Source organism: Aspergillus fijiensis (assembly GCF_003184825.1).
Source record: "Aspergillus fijiensis CBS 313.89 unplaced genomic scaffold BO72scaffold_106, whole genome shotgun sequence".
In the NCBI taxonomy this organism is placed as follows: domain Eukaryota; kingdom Fungi; phylum Ascomycota; class Eurotiomycetes; order Eurotiales; family Aspergillaceae; genus Aspergillus; species Aspergillus fijiensis.
In genome coordinates this window covers 68,994-83,484 of record NW_024469082.1, presented here as the reverse complement: position 1 = coordinate 83,484, position 14,491 = coordinate 68,994, and the positions used below count along the sequence as shown (strand labels likewise).

Here is a 14,491-nt window from a genome sequence, read left to right as displayed (position 1 = left end):
GGGGGTGGGAATGGGGGTGGGAATACGATTAAAACTCCGGAAGAAGAGTTCGAGCGCAGGGAGAATAAAAGGTTCTGGAGGGAGGGAAGGGAAAGAAAGGAGGGGAAGAATTGGGAATTTGGAAGGAGGGAGGGAGGGAGGGAGGGAAGAAAGGAAATGCAGGTGAATTTTCGAGGGAGGGTACAACCTTAAAGTAAATTAGAAGAAGTAGGTAGTAGGTAAGTGAAGTAGAGTATGAAAGATAGCAATCAACCTGCCCTGCTAAGGAAGATGCAGTCGGAATGGTCCTCCCAGACAAGATGAACCGCAGGTAACTTAATTGTTAAAGGTAGCTCAGACAGACAGCTCGGCTTGATCAGAGGTACCACATGCTATCAAGAATAGCTGAAATTGAGTGTAATTGGGCCTAATTCCTCAATTCCCTAATTCTCTCCAGAGATTACGGAGTACAGCCAGAATAATTGAGGGTTAATATTATTGTTGGAATTATCGTTTATCATTTTAATTTTGGATTTTCCTCTTATTCTCGAGGACATCGGAGCAGTTGCAGTTGGCAGCATGTGATAGCGGAGCCGGATTAAGAAGTAAACGACCCAACTTGAACTTGGTTATTATGGAGGGGCATCCAGTGACTGGCTAACTGGCAAGTGTCCACTTAGTCAAGTCGTACGGAAGGGGTGTTGCTCGTGCTAGCTACATTTTTCGTCATAGGTTACCTGTTCACCATCAATCAATCACTCCCTCCCTCCAAGGTCTGGAACTCGGAACGATGCTTGATGGCAAAGGAAGATCTGACCAGGGTTTAACCCCTCTTCTTGCTTTCATGCCTGCTCTGTACAGGGAGGGCAAACCGTATTGAATGCAGGTGAAATCTCAGCACAGAAAAAAAAAAGAAAAAAAGAAGAAAAAAAAGAAAAGAAAAGGAAAAAAGGAGAAAGAGCAAAAGGCAAAGAGAGGGGAAAGAAAAAAAAGGACGACGAGGTGGAGTCAACGCCATACCCAGCCCTCATGAAAGCCTCCCGCATTTCTACTTGGAACTTGCAATGGGAGCCGCCGCCCGATAAGAACTGTTACAGTTGCGTTGTCAATGTGGCAACCTTGTGGTTTCAGCAGGGTACTTCAACGAAGCACTTAAAGAATCATTGGGTGGTCCGTATAGTTAGATAGGGTTGGCGACCGAAAGTCTCGCGTTCTCGATGGTGGTGGTGATGATGGTACTGAGTACGATGATGGAATTCATCGATGGGGTGATGAGTTTATAGCATGTGATTGTGGGTCTTCCATCTCGCGGCTTTTCTTGTCAACCACGGACTTAACTTACGTCCATCACCACCACCACCATCCATCCATCCATCCCACAGTAGTACATCCTACACACCATGTTTCCTAGATTATGCTAAGCACCTCGTTTTGATTTGCCTCAAGAGATTCGAATCAGGACATCTGCACTTTTGTTCCCCATGTCACTTACACGTGCAGTCGACATTAGAATCTTCTTCCTAGGCAAAACTTCCTGAATCCGGCCCCTTTTAGCGCCTTTCCTTATCGGAGGAGGGCGGCTACTGTCACAAGCTGGGAAACCGGCCGCCAACTGGATACATCTCAAAACCACATAGACCTGATCCATTAACGGTGGTGTATGGCGCACTCAACTTACTCGCCGACCGATATTGATTCATAGTCTTTCAATTCGCGGACAACCTTCTCCGCTGAATTACTCCCATCGAGTTAAGTAAGGAAAGTCAAGTATTTCTCGCTGCGCCTGGACCCGAGGCTTGGATGGCGTTGCCCATGATTCCATCCGACTCCCTGCATGGTTGAATGAAGGTCCTGCCCTTAGGACTGGACTTCTCCTACAGTAGTTCAGTGCGCTTGGTGGTCTAGGCGCTATGGCGCCGAGCGTACTGGACTCAATGCCATGCATTAGATTCTTGCCCGTCTCGAAAACGTCCAATTTAGTGCTTATTGGAGCTATGTCCCTCCCTCCCTCCATCGCTCTTGTGTTGTCTTCGCGCCGCCTATCCGGCGTTCTGGGCTACGATGGCGAGACTGTAGAGTTTAACCATTCCATCACTGACTTCCTGGCAGGTCTAACCCGCCCAACCAGCCAGCCTGGTTAAACATTTTAGCTCCGTGCTATTTTGGGCGTTACAACAGTATACCCATTCTGCACCCCTCTATGCAGCTTTTACGGAACGCCCACACTTTTCCCGCATGCCCGGGAGGCGGATGTTGTAAGATCCTGCATCTCTCGCCTCTCCAAACGCCGTAGGTAGTCCGTAAAGGTAGAGGCCTAGGTCCCGCCTATCCGAATTTGAGCATAGCATTGAGTTTCGTAGGGGCACGGCGGGGAACAACCGACAACTTCGAAACCGCGATTTGCTCTTTACAGAAAAGTTTGTCGCTGACCCCTCGTACTTTGGTTATGAGGATCTCGACAAGAAGCCCGAAAAAGCGGTAGCGATTGTACCTTATCATGGGCTGAAAGTCCACCCCAAAGCACCGCGCAGAGGGAACAGGATTCGGGGAGGGGTGAGCATTACTAGGTACGTCGTTCTACTATCTCCAGGGCCATATCTATACCCCCTTGTGCGCGATATCAGCATTGGTTGCCAGCTGTACATGTACTGGGCAGGTCGCATTGAGGTATACGCCGACTATTCGCTGATGGCCATCGGTCAATGGCCCCCTGGTCTCGGAAGTGCGTCATGGTCGGGGGTTGGGGAGCCCAAAGGGATTTACAGACAATTACTGTGGTCGATCGTGGGGATGAATCCGTGTGAAGAGCTCCGCTTTTACCCCAACATCGATCCCTACGAGCTGGGATTGGATTCAGCATGGAGATTGTCGAATGCCTGGACTCTCGAGGTGAGGGCGGGGGCACGGGACGGCAAATGATAAAGCCGAGCACAATCTAGGCCCGACGAGTCCCAGGCAATCTCAATCCGACATCAGTATTCGAGACCGTACGTTGGAAACTTGTAATGCTGTCATGGCCAAGAAGCAAAAGGCAAGGATCGATTGGCATCAGAATGCGACGGTAGAATCGAGTTAGGAGTGTGCACAAATCTGCCGGACTTCGAATCGATGTCGTCCGACACGGTGTGATTGGGGGATTGCTATGTTGGCAACTTGATCAAGTCAATAGCCGAGGAATCGTGGACCAAAGGCGATGCCACAGGCCAGAGAACAACTCATAACAAAAAAAAAAAAAGAAATTGAATTTGTTCATATTTTCCATTTCATTTCGAGACGGACGCCAGATCTGAGTGGCTTCCCTCATGTAAATAAGAAAATGGGCCAAGTCCTGGACCTGTACATCGACGCGTTCCCATTCTTCCTCCAGCTATGGTATATTGCACGTTATCCCTAGCTCATGAACTGGACGTCTTCGATGCTTTTCTTTTTCCCTTTGCCTCATCTAAGACCTTGCGCGCTCAAACGACAAAACGCCCCAATTATCCCGTTTAGAAACCTGTAGAACCGTCAGCAATGCCGCCGGGATAACGAGCCGCGAGCGTCGGGAGACGGAGGGTGAAACGTACGCAGAGGAGTGAAGAACCAACGGTTCTTGCCGCTGGTGTAGCGGTCCTCGAGGGCCTTCTTGACGTTCTTCTTGGCGTCCTCACGCTGGGAGACCTCCTTGAAGGTGTCGTTGGAGACGGCACCCTTGAGACCCTCGAGCTCGAGAGTGTAACGGGTGGGCATCAAGTGGTTGTAGTTGACGACCTTGATGAAGGGCTTGATGCGGCTGCGCTTCTCGACGGTCTTCTTACCCATGCGGCGGGTGACCTTGAGGGGGTAGCGCTCGATACCGGCGACGATGGCGTAAGGGAAGGGGTGCGCCTTGGAGCCAGTGTCGTTAGGCTGGACAATGACGACCTGTCAAATCGCAAAGAAAGACCCTCGTCAGCATATATCCAGTGTGATTCCAAGCCGACCAAATAATATTCCTCGTTCTCGGATGTCGCAGTTGTCGCCCTCGTCCGATCGTTCGACCATTTGCCTCCACGCCATTTCTTCCCACCGAATTCCCGGCTCTTTTCAATTCTCCATTTTTTTTTTCGCAGACGAGACGTATTTCCACAGCGATTCCGTTGTCCTCCGTATATATGGGTATTCCAGTGCCAGAAAATCAAGTAGATTGTTGTCGTACCTTCTTACCGGCGTAACGGCCACGGGTGATGATGGCCACACGGCCCACTTTCATGACTATCGTAACATCCTGTCAGTTTTTCGATCGACGACGCGATAACACAAATCGAGATGAGGCGGCATTTCACTAACACTTCATTGTGAAGGTCCCGGTGAGCGGCAGGTCGATGGGGTGGTTGTCGAGATGCTTCGGTCGAGTAAGTGAGGTTCTCCGCGTTCGACGGTCTATTTTTTTTGAGTGAAGAGGGCTCAGGGCTTTGTGTGCCCGCACTCCATTGGTCACCTTACCGACTGATGGCTACTAGGCTGTTCTGGGTAAGCGCTCCTAAAATGGCTTAGCGCCCGAGACACTGGGCAGCTGCGGTTGCCGGGACCTGCCTCAGGCGGCAAATGGTTTCGATCAGGCTTTCGATGCGATTGCGTCAGGCCATCAGGCCGTTAGAGCAAACTCAACAAACCCAACAAACCCACACTCACCGCCTCCATCCCCAGCCACCTCCAGAAGGCTTGGCTGATTGTTTACGGGACAACCAGCCAGGGCATCGGTTGCTATGAGGCTATCCTTGATGTGTACGCCGCACATTGGACCGAACGGCGGTTGATGCCCCATGAGCTACCAACTACTCCCAGCCTTCAACTCCACTTCCATGGTCCAACTGCCCGCTATATTAACTGATCACCTCGGGAGTTTATTCCTTTCCCCCCCGAGTTTTGCCAATTTTGCTAGTTTCGCCTGTCTCGCCAGTTTCGCATCTTGTCCGCGTTTGTCGCATTGCAGTTGTTGACGTTGTTGCTGTTGCTGTTGCTGTTTGCTGTTGTTCCTTGCCGCCGTTGTTTCCCCAGCCCTCCCCGCCCTCGTGCCCTTTCAATACTAGCAAGCGCATTTGCTTTCAATCTCCATTTTTCTGTCGTTCCTGCTTTCGTGATACCTGCTCTTACTGTGCGCTTCTTACCCAAGACACAATTGCCCATTTGCTTTTCTTGCGCGATTTGACGACCTGCTATGCCTTCACGACCTTGACTTGCGGCGCATTTTTCATGATCATAGCTCCTTCTCACACATTGCGGATATCCATCCATCGATCCACTTTCCGCTCAGACATCGACAGACACACACGCCACTTGCTCCACCCCTCCCAGGAACAAGTGAAATTGAAAGCTCATCATGCCTTCACACAGTCGTGAGAATTCTCATGACCGAGAACTGGTGCTGAGACATCAGTCCGTGCCCATGTACGTGCCAACCTCGTGCCCTGAAGTGGGGGTCTCCGAAGATCCTCAAGTTTCATCTCATAAAAAGCGATGGATGACTGACCTTGGATTCGTGGAAACGAAGGTGGGACAGTTCGGATCCCGAACGGGCACCCCCTCCGCTACCCATGAACCCCAGTTCTACCAGCCCTGTGACCAGATCGAATGTCTCCCCAGGCATTCAAGCCGCAGCGGCCAACTTCGCAGAAAAGATACGCGAAAATGCTCCTAGTCCATACACGACTAATCCCATGCCACCTAAATCACCAGAGAAGTCCCTCATCAAAGGCCAATTTCATAAGCGTATGCAATCATTTCAGAATAACACAGATGCTCGGTCCGAGTTCCTCAATTACCTGGAGAACAGGTCGCCGGAGCGGCCCCAACGGGCCTCAACCTTCGAGCCAGGATCCAAGTCGCTGGAAAAGTCGGCCCTGAATAAGACGCCCAGCTCGCCAGACTCCAGAGAACCTGAACGAGACATGCCTAGCCTTCTCATTTCCAACCGGTATCTCTCCAGACCGATCCTTGGAGAGAGTACTCCACCTTCGGCAACCATGCTAGCACTGCAGAACATGCAATTACCCCTGGAGAGTGATGCACCACAGAAGCTCATCGAGTCGGACCCATTTGTGGGGCCCAAGCGCCCTGATCCCTATTCCTTCGAGTCCTTGTCTACCCAAATTCACAGTCTCACGGATATTGCCAGCAATCTTCAGCGCGAGATGGCTCAGTTGAGCCGACGGAGTAAAGACAATGCCACCGACCTTGTGAGTCTCAAGGCCGCCACCAACGCCCGAGATGAAGACATACGAAAAAGCCTCCGTGATCTGTCATCTAGCTTGGCCTCGAAGTTCCTTGATTCTGAGGCTGCCACAAGGTGGGATTTCAGTTCTCTACCGGGTTCTGAGAATGGTATTAACAACAGGGAACCGGATAGTTCTCCAAACTCGAAAAAGAGCTACGCGGGACCGCGAATGTCTAGCCCTAATCCTTTCGCCGCAGCGATGGAACGCGAATTGTGCGGATCACCCACACCAATTTCCGATGGCTCGGCAAGTATCGCACTGCTGGAGAAAGTCCTGCGAGAGATGGCGACGAAAGAGAATCAGGACAAGCTTTTGGAAGTCGCGGAGGAGATCAAAGCTAGGCCCATATCGGAGGCGTCCGGTAACCCGAATGATGGCGCTGTAACGACTATGCTAGAGGAGATTCTAAATCTTGTTAAGGATGAAGCTCAAAGCAAGGCTTTGGTTCGCTCACACGCCCGCGAGCTCGACGATGACGAACAGGCAAACATCCAAAACAGCCTGGCCCGTTCAAAATCTATGGGCGCAGAAGACATAAATGCCAACCCAGAGCGCGCTCTTGTCCCCATGGAAGATCACCGCACGGAGGAGATGCTTGCTATAATGAAGATCGTAAAGAACAGCGTCATTGAAGGGGGCGGCATGACAAACCAAGTGAAAGCCCTAGTACGAGAATTGCGTGGGGAGGTTCTAGGAATGGGCAGAAACTTGGCCCGCCAAATTGAAGAAGCCGAATCCTCTCGAGCTATTGAAGACAAGCCTAGCGGTCTTCAGAAGGAAGAGGTTGCTGCGATCATTGAGAATAGCCTCCACGACCTCAGAGGACAGCTAGCATCGATCATCGAAGACAGCAAGTTCCATGCCTCATCGCTCTCTGACTTCCGAGCTAATGTGAACGATGAACAAATTTACTCCATCGTCAAGCAAGCCCTGGACGAGCTAGACTTCTCGCAATTACGGCCCGAGCCTCAAGGGCCCGTACTGGAACGGGATGACATCCTCGAGACAGTGAGAGAAGCGTGGGAATCGTACAAGCCCGAAATCGAACTGCAGAACTTTGGCTTAGAGCGAGACGAGATCCTTGAGTGCCTCTCAGAAGGTCTGAAGGATTATAAGCCGCAGCACGAGGAGGCTGTTACCTACGACCAGGTGCTCACAGCCGTTCAAGCTGGTATGCAGAGCTTTGAGCAACCGCCAAGCATCACGAAAGAGGAAATCGTACAAACAATTCACGATTGCCTCGCAAACTTTGAGCCTCCAGCTCCTCCAGCCCTCGGACCTGAGCACCTTGATGGGATTCGCGAAGAGATACTGCAGGCAGTTACCGAGTCTGTTACGTCCCAGAGTGCCTTGAGTAGAGAATCTCTTGACTCAGGGCTTGGCCGCGATGAGATCTTAAGTGCCTTGTCAGAAGGCCTCGAGGTGCATTTCGCTTCAACCAAGGCTACAGAACACCCTCACATTACCAAAGAAGATGTGGCTGATGTATTCAACGAAGCGTTTGCTGCCCATCAATCGGCCCTCACCACCAACGTCCAGCCGAGTGTCTCCCGCGACGAGATTCTCAATGCCATTGCAGAAGGAATGGAAAGCCAGAATGCTATCACGCGTGAAATTGAGCTCAACCGAGACGACCTAATGGAAGCTATCTCCGCTGGCTTACAAGAAGCAAACGCTGCAAACCAAAATTCTGGCGACCAGATGCTCGAACAACTTCAAGAGCACCTCGATGGCATGAAAGAAGAACTGAGCCACCACCTTTCAACGAACGAGAGAGACAGCGAGCAACTGCTCAATGCTATCAAGGATGGTATTGCTGTTGTGCGACAGGAGTTGGAGGGGTACGCTGCAACTGCAGCGGAGTCTTCTGCGAAGCACGAGATCATGGACACAGTAAAAGAAGGTTTCCGACTGTTGCAGGCTGATATGGAGAAGACCATAACAGAAACTGCTCTCTCTAACAGTTCTCGCGGCAATCCTGATACTCCCGAGCTTCTTGACGCCATGGAGAAGGAGTTCGAACACCTCCGACAGACTATAAGTAATCTTCTTATTCGAAGCAACGTGTCCACCGAGAAAGATGAGATCCTAGATGCGATTCGTGACATTTCTGACCAGCAAAAATCGTCGAACAACGAGGAAATCACCAAAATAATCAAGGAGCAGATTGAAGAGCTTCGTGACACAATGAATATGAGCCTTGTCCGCGCGGAACCGACGGAGCTAGCAGAGCCCACCGAAAAGCATAGCGACAAAGAAGATATTATCGCTGCGCTGCGTGAGAGTCTCGACACTTTCCGCGAGGAGAATAATCAGCCCAAGGATGCGGGTGAAAATCTGCTTGCGGCCACGAGCGAACTCATTGATACAGTCAACAACGGCTTTGGTACAATCAAAGAGGATCTTGCAAAGCTCTTGGAGAAGCCAGTGGAGTTTGATCATTCCGAGCTCCTCGACACGCTGAAGGAAGGCCTTAGCAGTCTCAAAGCGGACGTTGAAATGCTGCGTCAGTCTCATACGGAGAGTCATATGTTGAATGACGAGCCAGAAACAACTCGCGGAGGGGAATTGATGCTAGCCAATGTTCCAAGCGAGCCCATCAACCCCGGTACGAGTAACGACTTTGAGGCACTGAAAACCTTGATTTCACAGCTTCAGACCAAGGTTGAGGCTATTGAAGGTGCTCCTAGAAGCAGCGAGCTTCCGGAAGACATCGTCAAGAAGGAGCATCTCGATGAAGTCCTTCTTGGCCTGCACGAACTTCAGAGCGCTGTAACAGGAATTGTTGCCCGCGACCAACCTGCGGACGAGACAACGGCGAAAAAGGAGGACACGGACGCTATAGAGACATTGCTCCGCAACACCAAGTCTCAGCTAGACGAGATGAAGTTTCCGGCTGCAGATGAGATTGCCAAGGCAGAGCAACTGCAAAGCTTGGAAGCGATCGTTGCAGAGACGAAAGAAGCCATTTCCGAGCTTTCCACCCGCATTGAATCGGAAGGCCCGACAAAAGCCGAGATTGGGACGCTTGAGACGCTCATGAAGGACATGTGGATCGCCCTGGATGAGTTAAAGGGCAAAGCAGCGCCCGAAGAAGATAACGCCGAGAAATTGGTCAAAGCAGACTTGCAGACCGTTGAGGCGATGATCTTCGAGGTCAAGACCCAGGTTGAGGAACTCAAGTTGCCAGACGTCGAGACATTGCCGACTAAGACGGAAATCCAAGATTTGACCGCACTTGTCACAGAATTCCGCGCAAAGGTCGATGCCGATAATGAGATGACTGGCCAGGCTTTTGATGCACGGAAAGTGGAACATGCAGGTCTCGCAGAGAAAATCGAAGAGGCCAGGGCCGTCGTCGAGGGCCTCGGTGACGAGCTTAAGAGTAAGCTTGATGGCAGTGACCAAGGGCTTGCTGAGCTCAGGCAATTACTTGAGGGTCTTGCAGTGTCTGCAGAAAGCTTCACCACCGTCGAGAACGTGAACGAACTCACCGAGCTCATCAACCGGGAATTCGAGCGGGCGCGGGGTGAACAAGATGCAACCAAGCTGGAGAAAGAGGAGCGAGACGCTGCTGCCATGGTCAAGCAGGATGAGACCCGAGCAGCCATCATTGTCGAGCTGGGCTCGAAGATCGACGAGAAGCTCGGAGAGGTCATGGCGAAGTATGATGAGGTCCACGCCGCCATGGACACTGCTCTGGACTCTAAGTTTTCTGAGGCTGCAGATCGTGACAATGCACACCTTGAGGCAGTCACGAGCACCAAGGCTCTGGCAGAAGATATTAAGCTTGTGATCGGGTCCATGGGTAACAGCGTTACTGAAGCTTGCGAGCGCATGACTGTCGACGCCCAAACGTTCTTCGAGAAGGTCGACGAGTCTTACAACAAGATGGAGGAGATGCACAATCAAGTGAAGACGCAGCAGGAGCAAGCTCGATCAGACCTCGAGAAAGCTGCTGCTGCCACTGATCGCGTGGAAAGCCAACTGCATGAGTTCCACCCACAAGTGCTTGAATCCATTCAGCAAATCCTCGCGATCGTCGGGCAGCACTACGACCATTCGCAGAAATCCGCGCAGGAGATCCGGATGGACCTTTCTACGATCCCTTCCACAATCACCCCGCTGCTCCCAGCCCTACCGCCACCGGAGCCCGAGAAGTACGACGACACCCCTGTCCAAGAGAAGCTCAACAATCTCCTTGAACATGCCAAGAATAATCAGGTTCAAGAGACACTGAGCACCCTGATGGAACGGGTTACCAATGACCAAGTCCATGAGAAGCTGGATCAGCTTCTAAGTCAAACTACAAGTACCAATGGTCAGGTCTACGAAAAGCTCGAAGAGCTCCTTGACCACGCTACCAACTCCAATGCACCGGTCCATGATAAGCTGGACACTCTGATCGACCATGCCACCAACACCGACCAATCCGTTAATCAGATGATGAAGCTTGACGAGATGCACAGGGACATTATGGAGACCTCTCAAAGAATGAACGAGATGTTCGCAGCCCAATCCGTCATGATCGCGGAAGACAATGAGCGACGGCGAAAGGAGGCTGAAGAGGCAGCGATCGCTCTTGAAAGACGAAATGCACAGCGGGAGCAAGTGGAAGCCGAGATTGAAACCCTCCGTGAGGAGAAGGACTCTCTCCTAAACATCATCCACAGCCTCAAGTCCGAGAAGGACAACCTTATCAAACAGACCACGAAACTGAACAAGGAAGTCGCTGGGTTGGAGATGGCTCTCGAGCTTCGTCACGAGGAGATGCAGCTCATGGAGGACCGCGCGGATAGCCTGGAGAAGCGGATCCTGGAAGGTGTCCTGGACCATGCTCGGAGTGTTCTTCTTAGCCGGCCCAACAGTCTGAATATGAAGAAGGCGCGTGGATCACGAGCTCGAGGTCCCAGTGCTGCAAGTACCGCCAGTACTGCGAAGGATGTCCGCAGCTTTCTCGGCAGCAGCGTTGGAATGGCGCTAAAGAAGCGAGGCCCCGCTGGATCGCGGGCCGGATCTGGAGCGCCTCCCACCAGCAGCAAGGAAAGACGCATTCTCAGTCTCAGCAACGTGACTGGGAATCGAGGCGCTGGAGATCGACATGTGAGCGCAAGCAGCGGGTTCACGGGTCTCAAACGTAGCCATTCCGTCAAATCCAACTTCTCCCAGCGGAAAGCCTCTTGGGGCGGCAAGAGCTCCGTCGCTAACAAGGAGAATGAAGTGTTTCCAGAAGAGGATGAGAATCAGAGCGAGGACGGGAGCGATGCAGGGACCGAGCGAAGAACCAGCTACACAGGGACCTATGCAGACAGCATGGTCTATGGACCCGGCAGTGTGGTCTCCGGCGCCGATCGACGGGTAAGCGCCACTAGCTCAGTCGGCCCACGGTCCGTAGCGGACGATCACGACGAGGGTGAAAGCGAGGCATCGGAGGTTGACGATGATGCTCAAACGACGACGGCAGATGACCCTGAGGAGTCTGAGGTGGGAGAAGAGGGCTTCGAGGATGATGAAGAATTTGATCACCCGCTCAAGTTGGACGAGCAGTCTTCGAAATTGGTGGTTTATGGGCAGCACAGTGACAGTGGTATTGGACCCGAGGTCACAAGTGTTGCGGCATGAAGTCCCGTGGAATGACCTTTTGTCACTCATTTTCTTTTGTACCCTGTTTGACCCCGAGGATTCACGTCGCGTGATGTTGATGTTGATTCTTCATGAGCATATACTACGACTACTATAACTTACTGCACACCCACTCCAGCGATTGATTGAGCTGAATGCTTTTGTTTGAAGAGATCCGAGTGTTTTTAGAGGAGGATGAAGGATGATGATGTTGGAACGGTTTCCTTTGTACTTTGTACTTTGTACTTTGATTTCTTTTGTGATGAAGAATCATATGTGATAGTCCCTCAACTGTTCCTAGTTTGAATGAACGGAAATGAAGCACATTAAGTAAATAAATGACAGAAAGAAAGAAAGAAAGAAACGGATCATCGATCACATGCTCTTTACCCCCCCCCCTGGTTGCTGAGTCAGCCTTCTCCTTCCCCAACAGAACCAGAATCAGGCCAAAAACAACAATGGGGGGAAGGCGGTATTTATTGCATGCATTGACCGGAATTTGCTGCAATAACCATGTACTGTCCAGTCCATCCAGTCCAGTCCAGTCCTGAGCATGACCCCTGATGCTCAAACTCTCCATTGGAGACTTAAATATGGTTCAGGGCCTTCTTCCTTGCTTCTAGTTGAAGTCTAGTCTAGACCGACTAGTCCATTGACTACTACTAATTTAGTCTCCGTCTCCACCTCCGTCTTCCTTCCTTCTTTCCCCCCCTCTCCATCTCTCCGACTACTCTCTCGCTTTCATCTTCCTGTTCTCCTCATTCACACTATTGACATAGCCCCTCCCTTGTCAAGTAAGTCCGGGGAGTGGTCAACAGCCGGAATGTTGGACCCATTTCCCCCGCCGCCGGAATGGCTGCGTGAAGTTGTTGAGCCCTGGGCTCTCTACCTGAACGTGCCCGCTGTGACCGAACATGCCCACGAGATCATCTTGTCCTTCACCGGCTACCTCTTCATCCACTACATCCTCTCCCCCTGTCTCTCTCCGTTGCTCTTCCCACGCCATTACCCCAAACTGAGCCCGCGCACTAAGCTCAACTGGGATGTCCATGTCGTGTCTTTGGTGCAGAGCACCTTCATCAACGCCATGGCCCTATGGGCTATGTGGGTGGACGAAGAGCGATCCTCCATGAACACCGCCGAACGGGTCTACGGCTACACAGGAGTCTGTGGATTGGTCTCCGCCTGCGCTGCTGGCTACTTTGTCTATGACTTGATCGTCAGTACCGTCTACATCAAGATGTTTGGTGTCGGAATGCTGTTTCACGCCATTAGTGCCCTGTGGGTGTTCAGCTTCGGTTTCGTACGTACATTTCTCGCCCACTTTCTGAAAGCTGTAGCTCACTCCCAACTAACTGTTTCATTTTCTGACTGCAGAGACCTTTCGTGAACTACTACTCCTCCGTCTTCATCCTCTACGAGCTCTCCAGCCCTTTCCTCAACATCCACTGGTTCCTTGACAAGGTCAACATGACCGGCAGCAAGCTTCAGTGGTACAACGGCATGATGCTCCTCTTCACCTTCTTCAGCTGTCGTCTTGTCTGGGGTACATGGCGATCCGTGGACGTCTACAGAGACATGTGGTACGCCCTGAAACAGACCTGGGATGCTACTGACGTGGCCACCGCTCTCAACCAACCTGTCGATATCACCGCCCAGGTGTTCCGGACCCACGACGCCTCTCTCGGCGGTAGTCTGGATGGAGCCCGTGCCCAGGCCCAGCTTGAGCTCTCCAAGTATGCCAATTACACCGCCACCGGTACCCCAACCTGGCTGGTGCTGACCTACGTGATCTCGAACGTGGTCCTCAACTCCCTCAACTACTTCTGGTTCTCCAAGATGGTCGAGACCGTCCTGAAACGGTTCCGCGGACCCGCCGCTAGCGAAAAGGAGAAGCGTTCCAAGGGAGCCGTGACGGACTCCACGAAGGCAGAGAAACTTAATCAACTGAAGGAGGACATTGCTCAGCAGGTTGTCTTGGAGGCTGCTTCGAAGCTGGAGCAGGAGGAAGGCAGCCCTTTCTTGGAGGATGTATCCGAGGAGAAGCTTGCTTCCGCCGTGGATACGGGTCTCGCAGAGGAATTGAGAAAGAGGAAGGCTCATGTGGCCGCCGCATAGAGAATATCCCGCTCCCCCCTCCCCATTAGGGGCCTCCATTCACGTCCGATTCTCGACATCATCTCCAACTTGTCCCTTCATTACAACAAACGAGACGATACGAAGAGAACCCCTTGTCCCAACTCACCTCGGCCTAAATCCACTCTTATAAAGGGAAATCGTTTTCATTTTTAGCTTCATTCTCCCCCGGGCTATTACAGTTCCACATCATCGCATTTCTGAATCTGTTCGTGGTCGCATTGCTTACTTATTAATCCCATGCTCTCGATGTTTTTCCAACTCGACTGATTCAGCGAAGTGTCCTGTTCCCTGTATTGAATTTCTTTGTCCCATGCTGTGATCCGAGTTCATGCAAGACGGGATGGTACGGTGTTATGAGGTCTGTCTTTTCTGTTGCTCTTTTTCCCCATGGGTTCAGATGATTCATGCCGTGTTACGTGACTCAAACGCAAAGATTATATCTTCATCAACGTCTTCGCATCCCAATTGGTGCAGGTCTTTCCAACCCCGAGATAGGGCAAGAGAGTACTAGAGCA

The 14,491-nt window shown here is 51.6% G+C and overlaps 4 protein-coding genes across 4 annotated transcripts; 3 read left to right on the top strand and 1 right to left on the bottom strand.

Annotated features, from left to right (window-relative positions):
* Positions 1–2,214: 2,214 nt before the first annotated feature.
* On the top strand, positions 2,215–3,229 carry BO72DRAFT_490637 (uncharacterized protein; the record flags this gene model as incomplete). The annotated part of the gene is made up of 2 exons (XM_040948143.1): positions 2,215–2,234; positions 2,340–3,229. The coding sequence occupies 2 exons, from the start codon at positions 2,215–2,217 to the stop codon at positions 2,896–2,898; spliced, it is 579 nt and encodes a 192-aa protein (XP_040795339.1). The 3' UTR covers positions 2,899–3,229.
* A 238-nt stretch (positions 3,230–3,467) lies between these two features.
* On the bottom strand, positions 3,468–4,210 carry BO72DRAFT_463942 (60S ribosomal protein eL27; the record flags this gene model as incomplete). Its single annotated transcript, XM_040946618.1, has 3 exons — positions 3,468–3,475; positions 3,546–3,882; positions 4,157–4,210. 3 exons carry the CDS (start codon positions 4,208–4,210, stop codon positions 3,468–3,470), a joined length of 399 nt encoding a protein of 132 aa, XP_040795338.1.
* Positions 4,211–5,043: 833 nt separating this feature from the next.
* Positions 5,044–11,893, top strand: BO72DRAFT_19170 (uncharacterized protein). Its single transcript, XM_040939537.1, has 3 exons — positions 5,044–5,388; positions 5,492–6,286; positions 6,347–11,893. The coding sequence occupies exons 1-3, from the start codon at positions 5,321–5,323 to the stop codon at positions 11,835–11,837; spliced, it is 6,354 nt and encodes a 2,117-aa protein (XP_040795337.1). The 5' UTR covers positions 5,044–5,320; the 3' UTR covers positions 11,838–11,893.
* A 646-nt stretch (positions 11,894–12,539) lies between these two features.
* BO72DRAFT_19172 (TLC domain-containing protein) lies at positions 12,540–14,287 on the top strand. The gene is made up of 2 exons (XM_040939538.1): positions 12,540–13,140; positions 13,215–14,287. The coding sequence occupies exons 1-2, from the start codon at positions 12,661–12,663 to the stop codon at positions 13,953–13,955; spliced, it is 1,221 nt and encodes a 406-aa protein (XP_040795336.1). The 5' UTR covers positions 12,540–12,660; the 3' UTR covers positions 13,956–14,287.
* Positions 14,288–14,491: the final 204 nt, after the last annotated feature.

What these genes read in the sequence shown, in the direction of transcription:
- BO72DRAFT_19170 (XM_040939537.1), top strand. Translation starts at nt 5,321, where the DNA reads ATGCCTTCACACAGTCGTGAGAATTCTCATGACCGAGAACTGGTGCTG. An exon ending in AGACATCAGTCCGTGCCCAT is followed by an intron (nt 5,389 to 5,491) that starts GTACGTGCCAAC and finishes GTGGAAACGAAG; the next exon opens with GTGGGACAGTTCGGATCCCG. An exon ending in GATTCTGAGGCTGCCACAAG is followed by an intron (nt 6,287 to 6,346) that starts GTGGGATTTCAG and finishes GGAACCGGATAG; the next exon opens with TTCTCCAAACTCGAAAAAGA.
- BO72DRAFT_19172 (XM_040939538.1), top strand. Translation starts at nt 12,661, where the DNA reads ATGTTGGACCCATTTCCCCCGCCGCCGGAATGGCTGCGTGAAGTTGTT. An exon ending in GGGTGTTCAGCTTCGGTTTC is followed by an intron (nt 13,141 to 13,214) that starts GTACGTACATTT and finishes TTCTGACTGCAG; the next exon opens with AGACCTTTCGTGAACTACTA.